The 17296-nt window shown below is 38.6% G+C and overlaps 1 protein-coding gene across 4 annotated transcripts in view; it reads right to left on the minus strand.

Moving 5' to 3' along the window:
• Positions 1-17296, minus strand: part of LOC126281459 (protein O-mannosyl-transferase Tmtc3) — a 100133-nt gene that overhangs the window by 7760 nt on the left and 75077 nt on the right. For all 4 annotated transcript variants that reach the window (XM_049980448.1, XM_049980447.1, XM_049980449.1 and 1 more), the window contains 2 exons: positions 10522-10704; positions 4420-4704 (listed from right to left, as the gene is read on the minus strand). In XM_049980448.1, coding sequence (XP_049836405.1) covers positions 4420-4704; positions 10522-10704 — 468 coding nt within the window. The remainder of the gene's footprint in view (positions 1-4419; positions 4705-10521; positions 10705-17296) is intronic.

Genomic DNA, 17296 nt, shown 5'->3' on the forward strand with positions numbered 1-17296 from the left:
TCAAATGGGAGACATGATGTCACTGTGATGTCTAAAGAGAGCTTAACATCCTGTCATAGGCCACTCGTGAATGTATTGGATGTTGCTGCTATCGCAGACATCTGACTTTCCAAGATTAGGTGATGACAGATATATCTTGATATTTATCATTTAGTAAATTGACAAATAAATGTACTACATCTGTATATATCTTTCAACAACAAACAGTCATGTAAATAATAGTGAAAATGTAAGTGAGCATAGTTTTTGTAATAAAGGACAAGAAAACTTAATATTATATGTTCATATGTTTTTCAGCTCAATGAAGCTACAAAGGAATGATGGGGTGCTGTCTTACAAAGTATCAGTGGTACTACCTCATCAGGTCAATGGTATAATGTCCACCCACAACTATAAAAGAACTAACATCAAGAATCTGTATGTACATCTTTTTCAGAGATGGTTGCAGGACTCAAGCTGTTCGATACAGGGTGTCAAATCAAACACCTTTCAGCAAGCGGTCCAGTTTCCAATCTTATTTTATTTAGTTACCAGTTTTGGCGATTTGCTATGCCATCTTTAGGCTACTGACCAATGTATAGGACGAGTCCACCTAGTTCTGGTCAAAACAGGGGCCAGCATTTGAATACTGGTATCTGTAGATTTCAGCTTGCTATAATGATCACTTCAACCATCACAACAAATAATAACCAATAATAATAAAATAAGGACAATGATAAGCTCAAGTTACAGTCAGGTGCGCTTGAAGTGATTGCTATAGCAAGCAGAAATCTACAGATACCAGTATTCAAATGCTGGCCTCTGTTTTGACTAGAACTGAGGTGGAATCTTCTTATACATCGGTCAGGGGACTGAAGATGGGGTAGTATATCACCGAAACTGGTAGCCAAATAAAATAAGTTTGGAAACTAGATGGCTGAAAGATGTTTGATTTGACATCCTCTACATCACAAAAGTTCAATACTTATAACATAAAAACAATCACATCCCTATAATAGTGGGAACAAGTTTCTCAGATAAATGACACCAATAAAGAGTTTGATAAGTAGTCTAGCTTTTTGAACTGTTATTATGGTACTGCTTTCAATCTCAAAACACAAGTAGTAACAGGCAAAAGTTCAAAACCAAAGACATGATTACAACAGGCATCAACATCTCAAGCATAAGGGAAAGGGAATTGCTGAAATAGAGAAGAATAATAATATTATACACTTTTACCCAACAGTTATAATCAGAAAGACATTTAACATACACAGGAGTTACACATTGGTAAAACGAAGTAGTAGTAATAATAATAATAATAATAATGTTAAAAGAAGGCCAATTATAAGTCAAAGTTAGAGCCACAAAATAAAAGAAACAGTATGTGTAACTGTCTCTATGGAACATGAGTAGGGATGTTATCGAGGAGTGAAAATACCCACATGAAAAACTTTAGGCAATACTTCATCTTGGCAGTCTCCCATAAGCTCATCAGGAGATTAATATGCTAGTGTGATAGCTTGTATACTCTGTTAACAACACACCATGAAAGTCCTGAAAAAATATTCAACAGTGCCTTGCCTAATGATGATGATGACTGGATCTTCACTATTTTGGCACTCATGAATCCACTTGTTTACACTGTTTGCTCAACTCCTTTGTCTTGGAGTCATAGTGAGACACTCAGAACTCTTCCATGGTAATTATCTGGGTGAAGGAGTGATCTGTATTGGCCTGACACAGGTGCAACTTTTCCACCATTGCCTCAGTTCATTGGCTTTTTAGAATTGGTGTCAGCAGTCATACCAGACATTGATAACTTATCCAGGACTAATTTTCACTTCTTCCACTATTGACTGAATTGTGACATACTGGACTTCAAGCACCAGGATTACACTTTTCTTGCACTTCCTCACACAAGGAGGTGGTCTTCCACCTTGTTTTTGTCACTGAGACTTGTGTGATGATCACTCTGGACACTTCTGCACCATATAACATGGTGTCATATGATGGTGCATTCTGGCCGTACATTTCCACTAACTCAGCATGGCATGTTTTAGCATTGCCCTGTCAGATGCTGAAAGCTAATTACTGCATAATAATATACTTTATCAACTGGCTGTGCCATTCTGTTTTGCTCCTCTACCAGCATGCTACAATAGTGTGGTGTGGGGATTTCAGTGTGTATCAGGACTGCAGACATATACTTAAAAACAAATAAAAAAGTAAGTATAGTGTAATTAGCTAGATAAAAAAATTACTTACCACACAGCAGCACCAGCAGAAAAGACATAAAAAAGGTACTGAAATTTGCAAGCTTTTGGAGCCTGTGGCTTCTTCTTCTGGCAAAAGGGTTAAATGGGAAGGAAGAGGGGTGAAGGAAAATGACTGGTGAGGTTTAGGAAATGGGGATAGTTCAGAAAAGTCACCCCAACCTAGTTCAGGTGAGACTTACTGTACGGGTACATGATGAGAAGAAAAGATTGACTGTTAGGGACTTCAATGCCAACATTTGAAAAATTTAGTCCTCAACAACCAATCTTTCCTTCTCATCCTGCCCAGTAAATGTCTTCTAACCTGGAATTCCAGGTGACTTTTCTGAACCCTCCCGATTTCATAACCTCACCAGTCCTTATCTTTCACCCCTCTTTCTTTCGCTTTAAACCTTCTGTCAGAAGATGGGGCCAATGGCTCTAAAAGCATGCAACTTTCAGTACCTTGGTGTGTGTTTTCCCCTGCCACAGCTTAATTAGTAGATATTTTATCTATCTAATTAGATTATTCCAGTCCAGGTTTAGCCTACACCATCAGGGGCTCTGCCATCTGTGAAAGCAACCCTGTTGTTTACCGGTTCTACTGAAATCATTTCACAGCTTTTTATATTGGTATGACTACCAACCAACTGTCCACCAGGATGAACGGTCACTGCCAAACTGTGGCCAACAGCAAAGTACACCACTATGTGGCATAACATGCAGCTGAATATAGAACACTTTATTTCAATGGCTGCATCACTAAGTGAGCCATCTGGATCCTTCCCTCCACCACCAGCTTTTCTGAATTGCGCAGATGGGAGTTATCTTTTCAACACATTCTTTGCTTCTGTTATTATCCTGGCCTCAACCTACAGTAACATACTGTCCCCACACCATCCAACCAACAGTTTCCACTCCCTCTGTCCTATCGTCTCCTCCTCATTTTCATCTCCCACCCTGTTTATCTGCAGCCCTCTGCCAATGTATCTGTCCGTCTTTCCCTGCTCCTCTCCTTTTCTGCTTACCCCCCTCCCTCCCCCTCCCTATCCCACATCTTACTGATGCTGCATCTGTTGGTAGTCTAGTCTCTGCACACTCCACCAGACAGTGTTCATCTCTCTCCTCACCCATACACTACTATCCCTTCCTTATCCCTGCCTCATCCAGATTGCTGCATGTATCTCGTATATAGTTGCATTCTGGGCCAAGATAGTGGAGTTGGCAGTCATCTGTGTGTGAGGTGTGCTTGCCTGTGTGTTTGAATGAACTGTGTCTCTCTTTTACTGATGAAGGCTGTGGCCGAAACCTTTATGTTAGTGTCATTTAATTGTGCCTGTCTGCAACCTGACATGTCTCCTTTATGGTTAATAGTAATCTGTCTTTTCCTACATTGTTAATTTATTATATTTTCAAAAATTGATTACTTATGTTGAAAAAAGTAAAGAAGTAAATATGCAGCTTTAATCTTTTCAAAGTGAAAATTAAAACTTTATGACCCCCTTCATACAACTTGCTGTTAAACTAACCAGAAGTACTACAATGTATAGTGCAAAACTCTCCATATGATTCAACAAATTTGTTTTGTATGAAACTTAGGAGGAGTTGTATATGTAGCATCTAGTCAGCAAAATACATAATTTTTAAAAAGCCACAGAATTACATTAATTTCATGTTATAAGCATACAAATAATTTATAGTTTTTAACACACTTAAAATCTATTTTTATGGCACTAAAATCAGTATGTTGTAATTTGATATGCATCCTGCTTTAGAGAAACAATGATGGTCATATCTTTTATGGAAGAATGAAGTGCGTGTAATGCACAGGTAATGTGACCAATTAGAAAATGCCTAGTGTTGATAGGTAAAGATCTACTTAGGACCAGACTCAGAGGCAGACAAGAATGGAAAGTGCCAGTTCCCTTTTACAATGGGATCATTTTAGCATTCACCATAATTGATTTAGTGACATCACAGAAAACCTAAATTAGTGTGAGTGGATAAGTATGTGAACCTTGATCCTCCAGAATGACAGTACAGAAAACCTAAATTAGTGTGAGTACATAAGTATGTGAACCTTGCTCCTTCAGAATAATGGCCCAGTAGCTTAAACTTTGCACGATTACACTTTATGCACCTCAGATTACATTTAATGAAAAATGGACTCTGTCCATGAACTTACAGCTTCTGCAGCATCCAGATCTTTTATGTTGTTAATATAAATGTCTCCCAGCAGGATGAGTCCTTTTATATGATCTGGATGAAATTTTACAAGTTGATTTAGAAAAGGTGCTGCCTCCAGTGGACGATGATCATCAGCAAGGAGAAGTGCGAGATTAAAGAGGGCACTTCGGAAGTCATCTTTTAACTGGACTGCTTGTCTGAACCAGTGCTCTGCTCCAGCAATATCCCGGTCATCCATTGCCAACATCCCCAGATTGAAGTGCACTCTTTCGTTATTTGCATCCTGCAATTAAAATAATGGAAAGATGAACTAAAGAATGGGACTTGGTCCACAGGAAACTAGGTGCCAATTGTGCTTAACATCAGTGAAGAGAAAATTAGGTTAACAAATACAAGCATAAAAGGAGTTTGTGTATGAGTGCATGCTTTTGTGGTGATATCCATTAATAAAAAATTCTCAGGTTTCAAGCTGCGTCAAGTCGTTTACTGCCCATGAGCTTTCGGCAGAGATCTCCTCTGCCATTGTCAAGTGGATGACTGTCGTGTGGTTGCCACTACTATGCTTATTTAGCCGTGACATCACTGGTGCTTGGTCTCACACCATATATGGTAATGTTTTGGCAGTGCAACTGCTGGGCCTGCTTCAACTCCCTCAACACCGGATTCCACGCTGTACTCGGCTGCAATGCACCGTCTCTATAGAAAGTGTTGTCAGAGATTCTAATGTCTATGGCTTCATTTATCATGCTATCCCAGAAGCCATTAGTTTGTTTATTAATAGATGTCTCATTAAATGCAATTTGGTGTCCATTTTCCAGAGCATGTTCTGCTACAGCTGACTTTTCTGGATGGCGCAGACGGTAACATCTTTCATGTTCTATGCGGCGCTGTTCAATAGTGCAAACAGTCTGGCCGACATAGAACTGCCCACATCCACATGGTATCTTGTAAATTCCGGGCACTTAAGAAAGGACTTAACTTTGTTCCTTCACCAAGAAGCATCCCCGTCGCTGACATATTGAGTGATGTTGAACATGCGGTTCACAAGTTTCCTAGCGATGTGGTTGTGGAAATTCCTAGAGAAATGAGCCGTATTCTTTTAAAACCCAAACCACCAGCTTCAAACATGACTAGAGATGAATGCAGTGGCCTCTGTGCTCTCCGGAATGATCCTCTTGCCATCGCCCTACCAGCTGACAAGGGAAATGAGCCGACTATGGTGCAAAAATCAGATGGATGTTGGAGGAAGACATACCAAAAATTACCTCAGGACCCAACATGCAGAATAGTGAGGAAGACTTCAGAGCTTCTCAAACGGTCATTGCTGGAAGAGAATACTATTAAGAACCTCATCCCCAAGGCACCAAGACCACCCATGTTCTACAGTCTGCCAAAGGTGCATAAGAAGGACACACTTAAGGCCAATAGTGAGTACCATCGGATCGCCGACCTATAAACTTGCTAAACATCTGGCCAGCCTCCTCTCTATGCACGTTGAACACTGTGGACACCATATAAAGAATACGACGGACTTCATCAATCGGCTTAAAGGTCTGCGACTTGCTGAAGGGGATATTATGGTTAGTTTCAATGTGGTTTCTTTATTCACACATGTCCCCATCACAGACTGTATTGACTTGCTGTTCCAGCTCTTTGATGACGCCATCATGTATTTATTTAAGCACACTCTGACATCATCATATTTCTTACATGATGGAGAATATTTTAACCAAACTGATGGCGTGGCGATGGGAAGTCCACTAGCTCCAGTAGTAGCGAACCTCTTTATGGGGCATTTAGAAGACATCACCTGCAAAGCCAAGCTGTTTATATCTACATCAATGATGCCTTCGCCATTTGGCCACATGGACAAGAAAAGTTAGAAGAGTTCCTGGAGAACCTCAACAGCATCCACAACCACACAACTTCACAATGGAAGTAGAGAAGGAGGGTTCCCTGCTATTCTTGGATGTGCTTGTCCGCCGTAAACCCAATGGGTCCCTAGGTCATAGCATTTACTGCAAGCCCACCCACACAGATCGGTATCTGCACACCACCAGCTTCCATCACCCAGCACAGAAACAGTCAGTTCTGAGGTCCTTAGTACATCGAGCTGAAACCATCTCAGATGCTGAAAACTTGATGAGAGAATTGAGCCACTTACACAAAGTTTTTAAGGAAAACGGTTACAACAACAAACAGATCTCGCAAGCAGTGTCATCCAAGCATCACAGGAAGAAGACCTCTGAAGAAGACACCAAGCAGGTAGCATTCTTACCATTTTGTGATTTGACAACAGGGAAGATTAGTTGGCTCCTGAAGGGGCATAAAATAGATATGATCTTCAGACCTCCGGCAAAGATTCAGCAACTTATGAAATCTGTGAAAGACGATGTAGGCCTCAGAACGCCAGGAATTTACAATATACCGTGTGGATGTGGGCAGTTCTATGTTAGCCATACTGTTTGCACTATTGAACAGCACCGCATAGAACATGAAAAGTGTTACCATCTGCACTATCCTGAAATGTTACCTGTAGCAGAACATGCTCTGGAAAATGGACACTGAGTTGCATTCAATGAGACGTCTATTATTAAACGGACTAATGGCTTCTGGGATAGCATGATAAACAAGGCCATAGAGATTAGAATTTCTGACAACACCTTCAATAGAGACAGTTGATTGCAGCTGCACCAGTGAAGTCATGAGTGACGGCGTGGCTATATAAGCACGGCAATGACAACCACACAACAGTAATCCAGTTGACAATGGCAGAGGAGATCTCTGCTGAAAGCTCATGAGCAGTAAACCACTTGACGCTGCTTGAAACCAGAGAATGTTTTATTAAAAGAAGTTTGTGGTTAATTATTCTAAAATTGCAATGATATTTGCCATATGCTAAAGTTGCTGATTTTAACAACAAAGTTTTGAGCAGGATGATTACTCTTGTGTATTTGCAGCTATTATTGACAATGAGAATGTAGGTAACAGTGTACATGAAGTTTCACGGTACTTCTGAAAAATTATTACTTTTTCAATAAACAGCTACAATTAATAATGTGAAATATGTGAGTGATGTGTCAAATTATTTAGTCAGATCTACTAGGTAATATTGAACAGCAATCAATTTAAAATTCTTAGTTGTGTACACATGTAACATACTAATAAGATTCATTTAGATAGAAGAGTTACAATTAGACTCAGATCTTACGAGGCCTAAGTTAAGTGAATTTAAATTTATACTACACTTCTTTTTTATTAATCACTAACTGTTTTAGTGACTATCAATACAAAGAAGTCACATGAAAGACTTGTCAGGGTTAAAAAGCTGCTTGTGGTGATCAAAATATTTCTTACAAAGATTTGTTGTGTGACAGAAAGTTCTCAGCCACTCTTATGAAATTAAATTCATTCAGTACATGATTGTGTTTTGTTCTACAACTACTGACCATCTTTTCAACCTTAGCATACTCCTAGACCTATGTATGTACATGAGGCACATAGTTTCAGTTTAAAGCTAAGGCTCTAAATGGTTTTCTTAAAAGAAATATGAAGATTATTGTAATGAGGAATGTTACTCAATTTAGTCTTAAAAAGGTGGAAGTAAGGATGTAATTCTATAGCTCTGGGGTTGCAAAATACCTGATAAATAATTCTTAACAGTAATCAACAGCACAGGTATTAGAATGTAGTGGAAACCATTCCAACAATTTTTGACTGTGAATTTTGTGCCCATCCCATCCTCCCTGTAGAAGAGAATTCCAGAGGCATTCATAAAGTTTCCTGGTACTGTGCTGAATTTTCAGTAGCGCAATTCAATCTAATATACCAGGATACTAGAAGTTTCAACTACATACGACTTATACGGACTCATGGGGTCTTAGTAAATTATACACAGGGACATTTTAGATTTTGTAAGTGGTTTTGTTGAAATTAATTGCCTTGAGTAAGTGCATATGGAATTTGGGAAGAACACTAAAGAAAATGAAGGAATAATTCATGAAAAAACCAGCTGTAAAAGGAGTAGCAGTTCGTTGACTCTGCTTTTATAATTAAGAGTAAAGAAGAATTGACTTGAATGTTGGACAGAAAGAATGATTATGTTTTATATCCAAATCAGTCATGACATCATTACAAAAGGAACACAAACTTGTACAAGGCAAGGACTGAGAGGGAAATCGCCTTCCCAAAGAAACTCACAATGATAGATTTGGGGAAATCACAAATAGTGAATTGAATTAACAGGTTATCCAGTACAAAAATCATGCAAATGTCATACAATCAAAGAAGCAAAGGAGTCTCAAAAGTTAAAATTGGGAATATTTTGTAGTAGTAGAAGGCGGTAAAACTTAACAAATTGATGAATGAATGAAGGTTTGGACTTTAGACTAATGAAGATAAGAAGCTTTCTTCAAAGTTAGAAATCTGTTCCTTGAAGAATTTATACACACACACACACACACACACACACACACACACACACACACACAGATGGATGCAGATGTGAGGCAGGAGGTTAGTGGAGACTGATGCTATGAGGATTATGGTAATGAAGACTGTGTTGTAATAGCAGCTCCCTTCTATGTAGTTCAAAGAATCTTGCGCTTGGGGAAAGGATCCAGGTAATATAGATTGTGAAGCAGACACTGAAACAGAGTATTTTCTGCTCGGCAGTGTATTCTGCTGCCGAATGATCCTCTATGCTCTTGGCCACAGTTCAGTAGGGGGCATTTATTCATGTAGGTAGCTGGCTGGTGGTCATACCCACATAAAATGTTTGCACAAATTGCAGCACATCTGGTATATGATATTTCATACATCACTCTGCCTCTAATGATATAGAATAAGCCTGTGATGCAACTACAGTAGTATGTGCTGGGTGAATGCATTTGATAAGTCAAGCACTGGGGCCTTCCACAGGGATATGACTGATATGGCCCAAGGACTGACAGTATTTTGGGTGTATTGGGTGGACAGGGAAATACCACTTTGGGAGCTGTAAGAAGAATTGTGGATACTACATTCTTCTTTTCTGAGCTCGCTAAGAAACAGTGTAAGCCCTGGAAAAGGATAAGGTTCAGTTGTTCAAGTCCAGGATCATATTAGGTGATGAAGGGATGCTTCTTTGCAGCTGGATTTTTGAGGGTGGCAGAAGAATTAAGGTTGTGTGAGGTAGTGGTGCAGGAAATATGTCTGTGGAGTAGTTTTGGGGGTACTGCCTGTCGGCGAATGCACTGGTTAGACTTTCAGCATACTGGACAGTGAAAATCTTATCACTGCAGATCTGCTGTCCATGTGTTGTCATTTCACAGGTATATAGGAGTGATTTTTTGTAAGGAAGGGGTGACAGCTATCAAAAAGCAGGTACTGTTAATGGTTAGTAGGCTTCATAAGGACAGGGGTATGAATGAAGCCATCAGAGAGATGAAGCCGGCGTCTGGGGCGGACCAACTGAAATAAATGGGAGAAGGTGTTGAGGCAGTGGAGGAATGATAGAGTGTGTTGGCCCTGGGTCTAGATTATGAAGATGTCATCAATGAACCTGAACCATACAGTATGGATATTTTTGGTGGCTAGGGAGGTTTCCTCAAAATGTGAATATAAAGTTGGCATAGGATGGCACTGTGTGTGTGTGTGTGTGTGTGTGTGTGTGTGTGTGTGTGTGTGGGCGCGCGCACGTGCATGAACTCACTTGCAACAAGCACATGTGCATAACATTTTCAGTCTTTTTTATGTGCCTATCAGTACCTCAATGCCTGAACTACACAGGGAGTAGTTACCATTACTCCATTCAGTGTTTATATTCTTTTAAGAACTTTTTCCATTGTTATATCTGTGTAGATGTATTTCGATCTTAACTTACATCAGCATGTAATGGTGTGAGTGAATGATGCAGAGCCAACCTTAGTGACTGAGTAATGATTTTAATGTTAGCAGTTTACAATTCTGCAAAACAGAAATTATATATAGTGTAGACCATATCAGAAAGCTATTCTACTGTACAAACTTAAGGTAAAAGGAACAAATTAAAATTACAACACTACACAGAACCTTTGTAAACATCACTAAAAAAAATCAGATTACAGTACGATATTTATACCTTGCGTAGAAGTTTAAGAAGCCTTTCTCGAGCCACTTTGCGGAGCTCAGCACGTCCCAACTCTTGCAGCAAAATAGCAGAATTTAGTAGTGCCTGCTCATGTTCTGGGTCAAATTCAAGTGCTTTATCTAGGTATGCAAGTGCCTGAGATGCTTTCCCTTGTTCCAAGAACACAACACCAAGCTGCAAGTAAAGAAATTATTTTTTGTAAAATAACCTTAATTCTTGAAAACTTTTTAAACACAAGATATGTTTAAATTTGAACAAAAGGAAAATAATGTTTTCATGTGCTAACTTAATACTGCATAAGATGCCCTCTGATTTACTTTGTTATGGAGCTACTGCTGTGATTACATTTCCACAGTCTATTACATTTCCACAGTCTTCATTACAATCTGTTGGCACCTCTTGGTCAAATATCTACAGGTGTTACCAGATGAAAATCAATATCTGTTTCTCCACACCTTTAGTAAGTTTCTACAGGTACAGCTCACTTTAGCTCTGCAGCTTTAGTACCTGTAATTAGTCCATCACCACCACCACTGAATTAAAGAGCTAATGGTAATTTGAACTGGATTAAAACCATATGTTGGATATGGACTTCAATTCTGACATTTTTCACGAAGTGCCTTACTGTCTTAGCAATAAATGAGGGTGGGAAAAGAATGAAAGTTCAATCTCTTTCTACTTTTTACTGATATTTTACTAGTAACACTAAACCACTCTACACCAAAATTCAAAATAATCCATAACACTTTACAAACTTAGTGGAGTGAAACTGATATGGGAAACAATATTATGCTGCTCTCATAAATAATGAATGCTTGTGCATCATTTCGACATTGTCTTCTAGGTTTGACATCAAGACTAAATTTTAACATACAGTATTGAGTTTCAGATTTACGTACTCTCATTATGCAAGTTTATTATCACTAACTTTTTACCTGTCTGTTCAAGGAACTGACTAACAACCCTAACTTGAAGATATGAGAAATACTCCAACATAGCTGATAAACTGAAAATATTGGTATGTGTGTGTGTTCATATGCATCAGGTTTTATACTTTTTTCCACCATGGAAAAATCTCTGTCTGAACAGGTATTAGTTTTGAAAGCCAAGTTTATTTCTGTAATGACGCAAAATCAGAATGTTATTATCTTATAAATCATTTGATTCACTCACCATTCACAATGTAAGGAATCCCTTTTCTTTTATGGAAGATGTAATTATTTGCCAAACCCTGTCACTCTCAGAGACACACATGTTGTGAAAGAGAACTAAAAGTACTGTCATTAATCCATTTTTAAAATTCCTAGAATCTACAAAGAAACTGCTGTAATCACTACAGTGAAACCCCTATTTTACATTTCCGAGCAGTCCAGACTTAAAAAACACACAACTGAGGAAAACACAGAATTAAGGAAAATATCAAAACTCCCAAAATACAAGCAAAAATGCATGCAATTGGATATGTGATTAAAAATCGTAATCCTCTCCAATATATTGTATAAAATGTGTGTAAGTGAAGGAAATTAAGTGCACAATACAATGTTTATACAATAATTTGTGGTAACGAATTTTATCAACACTTAAAAAGTCACAGTTGTGTAACAGCAAATAAAAACTCATCAAAAAATTGAAACTGATATCTGGATACAAGATAATTGAGCTATTTTTCAACATTATATGACCACAAATTATATGTCAAAACACACATTTTTGAGAAATATTTCCTCTGCACTCACTAAAACAAAAAAACATGGTTAATCAAACTGAAAATATCGCAGCACTTAAGTGGTTAAACCATAAACAGAAATGCAGCCATCTGTTTAATGACAAATTTTGTCACCATTGCTGTTACTGTTTAACACTTTTTTTATGAGCTGCCTTCATAGGCTCACAGCCGTCAGTGTGTTATTTTAGGTTTGACAAGAGAAACAGAAGTGAACAAATGAGTTTACTTCCCCAACTGATGTTGCAAGCCTATTAGAAGTTGGCGCAGTGAATTTTTGTACACTGTGTAAAATACAAATTTTCAAGAAAGCTAAAGCACTACAGTTTCACTTCATACCTTCTATCACAGCTGCCAATCTTTAAGATCTACAGTGTGTGGTGCAAAGTATATATGTGAGTAGTGTATGTAGTTGCTGCAACTGTATTGTGTCAGATGTGAACATGAAAGTCTTTAAAATGTGGTGTCGCAAAACCCTTATTCTATTTCCATGTGATATCTCTGCCAGAGCACATGATCTGCATGAAAAGTATATTTTCAGCACTTCACAAAATGCTTTCATCCCTAACTGCACTTCTGTTGTTGAAGGGCCATCCCCTTCTCCTCACACCCAGCAGGCGAGCTCATATGGCATGTGTCAGTGTGGTGTGGTGCCTGTGTTGGCTGTTGGGTGAAATAAAACGTCATCAGTCAGTAAGAACTTACTAGTCAGAAATGACCGACGTTTTCTTAATTCTGACCTAGCATATTCTTCGAGACTCAGTTTTTTAATTTAAAAGATTGACAATTGATACTGTTGCTGTACAGTACATCAGAAATATGTGCAGAAAGATGAGACTGAGTTGTAAGTGGCACAAGAAAAGGTGGCAGCTGGGCGCCTTTGTCACATATTGGGTTGGTTTGGAACACTATATTGTATTTCCATTGCTGCTCCAACCTAACAGGAAACCCCTGTTACATGATCAATTTTCTTGTCTCAAATGACTACTCAAGACTACAGAAGTGCCCCTGGCATTTTATTCGTGTACTGAGTCTCATCTGTTTCAAGTGATCAAGTTTGTTTGCATGTCAGCACAAAAATTGTGCACAATTTGAGAGCTGTTTACTGTGCAGTTTGGTATCTGAACATTGCAAGTGAGTTTATGAAGGACTACCCTTTTTACGAAAAAATCGCAATACTTATAGTGCATAATGTATGAACAAGCAAGAAAGACGAGATACTGGCAGAAGTAAAGCTGTGAGTACCGGGCGTGAGTCGTGCTTCGGTAGCTCAGATGGTAGAGCACTTGCCCGCGAAAGGCAAAGGTCCTGAGTTCGAGTCTTGGTCGGGCACACAGTTTTAATCTGCCAGGAAGTTTCAAGAATAATAGAGTTTATTAGTGAGCAAAGGGACATTCATAGTGGACACTCTTGTCAAAAGCTGCTTGGTAAATTCTTTACACTCCTGAGAATTTACAGAATGTGAAAACTGTCATCAAAACATTCCCAAACATATACCTTTATTTGTTCAAGAATATATATACTTGCAAACATAATGGAGTAAATAGTGCCTTTTTGCTTTATCTTTTGTATGTTCTGTCCTTGCAAAGAGCCAAAAACATCAAAAATAATTTTTCTCAACAAATAATTCTGACTTTTCCACTACTGAAATAATTTCCTTTAAAACACTTTTAACTATTTGCATTCTTTATGCATAGTGTAGGCTTTTTATCTGTAAAACATAAATGGCTTTATGCTTTCAGATATTTTATCTATCTTTTAAGAGCCACTAATAGGAAAAAATATCAGGACCTTATGTGACTTTTCAATGTGTCATAAAAACAAAACAAACAATACAAGAAAGATTAAGAAGATACAAAAGCATAAAAACCATTTCTATAACATGAGAGAGTTCAGCGAAAATAGTTTAACTTTTGATTTTAGTAGACACCACCAAGTCCCTTCTCTCTGTGCAAGCTCAATGTGCAAATTTAGAATTCCACACTCGGCACAATCTATAGGTTATTGTTATGATACACACACTCCTGTCATTGTTGGTTGCTGATTTACATGCAGACACAAAGGATGCACACACTTACAATAGTCAATTTTTTTCAGAAATTCGCTTGTTTAAAACAGGCTATAGTAACATAATTGTGTGGTGAAGCTAAACACTGCAAGTTGTGCTGGCATCAGCATTTCCTCTCTTATGTCCCCCCATGAACCATGGACCTTGCCGTTGGTGGGGAGGCTTGCGTGCCTCAGCGATACAGATGGCCGTATCATAGGTGCAACCACAATGGAGAGGTATCTGTAGAGAGGCTAGACAAATGCGTGGTTCCTGAAGAGCCTTTTCAGTAGCTGTAGGGGCAACAGTCTGGATGATTGACTGATCTGGCCTTGTAACACTAACCAAAATGGCCTAGCTGTGCTGGTACTACGAATGACTGAAAGCAAGGGGAAACTACAGCTGTAATTTTTCCTGAGGGCCTGCAGCTTTACTGTATGGTTAAATGACGATGGCATCCTCTTGGGTAAAATATTCCTGAGGTAAAATAGTCCCCCATTCGGATCTCAGGGTGGGGACTACTCAAGAGGACGTCGTTATCAGGAGAAAGAAAACTGGCGTTCTACAGATCGGAGTGTGAAATGTCAGATCCCTTAATCGGGTAGGTAGGTTAGAAAATTTAAAAAGAGAAATGGATAGGTTAAAGTGAGATATAGTGGGAATTAGGGAACAAGACTTTTGGTCAAGTGAATACGGGGTTATAAACACAAAATCAAATAGGGGTAATGCGGGAGTAGGTTTAATAATGAATAAAAAAAAAAATAGGAGTATGGGTAAGCTACTACAAAGAGCAAAGTGAGCTCCTCATTGTGGCCAAAATAGACACGAAGCCCACAGATACTGCAATAGTACAAATTTATATGCCAACTAGCTATGCAGATGACGAAGAAATTGAAGAAATGTATGATGAAATAAAAGAAATTATTCAGATAGGGAAAGGAGACAAAAATTTAATAGTCATGGGGGACTGGAATTCGATAGTAGGAAAAGGAAGAGAAGAAAATGTAGTAGGTGAATATGGATTGGGGGTAAGAAATGAAAGAGGAAGCTGCCTGGTAGAATTTTGCACAGAGCACAATTTAATCATAGCTAACACTTGGTTCAAGAATCATAAAAGAAGGCTGTATACATGGAAGAACCCTGGAGGTACTAGAAGGTATCAGATAGATTATATAATGGTAAGACAGAGATTTAGGAACCAGGTTTCAAATTGTAAGACATTTGCAGGGGCAGATGTGGACTCTGACCACAATCTATTGGTTATGAACTGTAGATCAAAACTGAAGAAACTACAAAAAGGTTGTAATTTAAGGAGATGGGACCTGGATAAACTGACTAAACCAGAGGTTGTAGAGAGTTTCAGGGAGAGCATAAGGGAACAATGGACAAGAATGGGGGAAAGAAATACAGTAGAAGAAGAATGGGTAGCTTTGAGGGATGAAGTAGTGAAGGCAGCAGAGGATCAAACAGGTAAAAAGACGAAGGCTAGTAGAAATCATTGGGTAACAGAAGAAATATTGAATTTAATTGACAAAAGGAGAAAATATAAAAATACAATAAATGAAGCAGGCAAAAAGGAACACAAACGTCTCAAAAATGAGATCAACAGGAAGTGCAAAATGGCTAAGCAGGGATGGCTAGAGGACAAATGTAAGGATGTAGAGGCTTATCTCACTAGGGGTAAGATAGATACTGCCTACAGGAAAATTAAAGTGGCCTTTGCAGAAAATAGAACCACTTGTATGAATATCAAGAGCTCAGATGGAAACTCAGTTCTAAGCAAAGAAGGGAAAGCAGAAAGGTGGAAGGGGTATGTACAGGGTCTATGCAAGGGCAATGTGCTTGAGGACAATATTTTGGAAATGGAAGAGGATGTAGATGAAATGGGAGATATGATACTGCATGAAGAGTTTCACAGGGCACTGAAAGGCCTAAGTAAAAACAAGGCCCCGGGAGTAGATAACATCCCATTAGAAATGCTGACAGCCTTGGGAGAGCCAGTCCTGACAAAACTCTACCAACTAGTGAGCAAAGTGTATGAGACAGGAGAAATACCCTCAGACTTCAAGAAGAATATAATAATTCCAACACTGAAGAAAGCAGGTGTTGACAGATGTAAAAATTACCGAACTATCAGTTTAATAAGTCACGGCTGCAAAATACTAAAGCGAATTCTTTACAGATGGATGGAAAACCTGGTAGAAGTCGACCTCGGGGAAGATCTGTTTGGATTCCATAGAAATATTGGAACACGTGAGGCAATACTGACCCTACGACTTATCTTAGAAGCTAGATTAAGAAAAGGCAAACCTACATTTCTAGCTTTTGTAGACCTAGAGAAAGCTTTCGACAATGTTGACTGGAGTACTCTCTTTCAAATTCTGAAGGTGGCAGGCGTAAAACACAGGGAGCAAAAGGCGATTTAGAATTTGTACGGAAACCAGATAGCAGTAATAAGAGTCAAGGGACATGAAAGGGTAGCCGTGGTTGGGAAGGGAGTGAGACAGGATTGTAGCCTCTCCCCGATGTTATTTAATCTGTATATTGAGTATATTGAGCAAGCAGTGAAGGAAACAAAAGAAAAATTCAGAGTAGGTATTAAAATCCATGGAGAAGAAATAAAAACTTTAAGGTTCGCCAATGACATTGTAATTCTGTCAGAGACTGCAAAGGACTTGGAAGAGCAGTTGAAAGGAATGAACAGTGTCTTTAAAGGAAGATATAAGATGAACATCAACAAAAGCAAAACAAGGATAATGGAATGTAGTCGAATTAAATTGGGTGATGCTGAGGAAATTAGATTAGGAAATGAGATACTTTAAGTAGTAAATGAGTTTTTCTATTTGAGGAGCAAAATAACTCACGATGGTTGAAGTAGAGAGGATATAAAATGTAGACTGACAATGGCAAGGAAAGTGTTTCTGAAGAAGAGAAATTTGTTAACATCATGTATAGATTTGTGTGTCAGGAAGTCGTTTCTGAAAGTATTTGTATGG

This window comes from Schistocerca gregaria, chromosome 7 (genome assembly GCF_023897955.1).
Source record: "Schistocerca gregaria isolate iqSchGreg1 chromosome 7, iqSchGreg1.2, whole genome shotgun sequence".
NCBI lineage: Eukaryota > Metazoa > Arthropoda > Insecta > Orthoptera > Acrididae > Schistocerca > Schistocerca gregaria.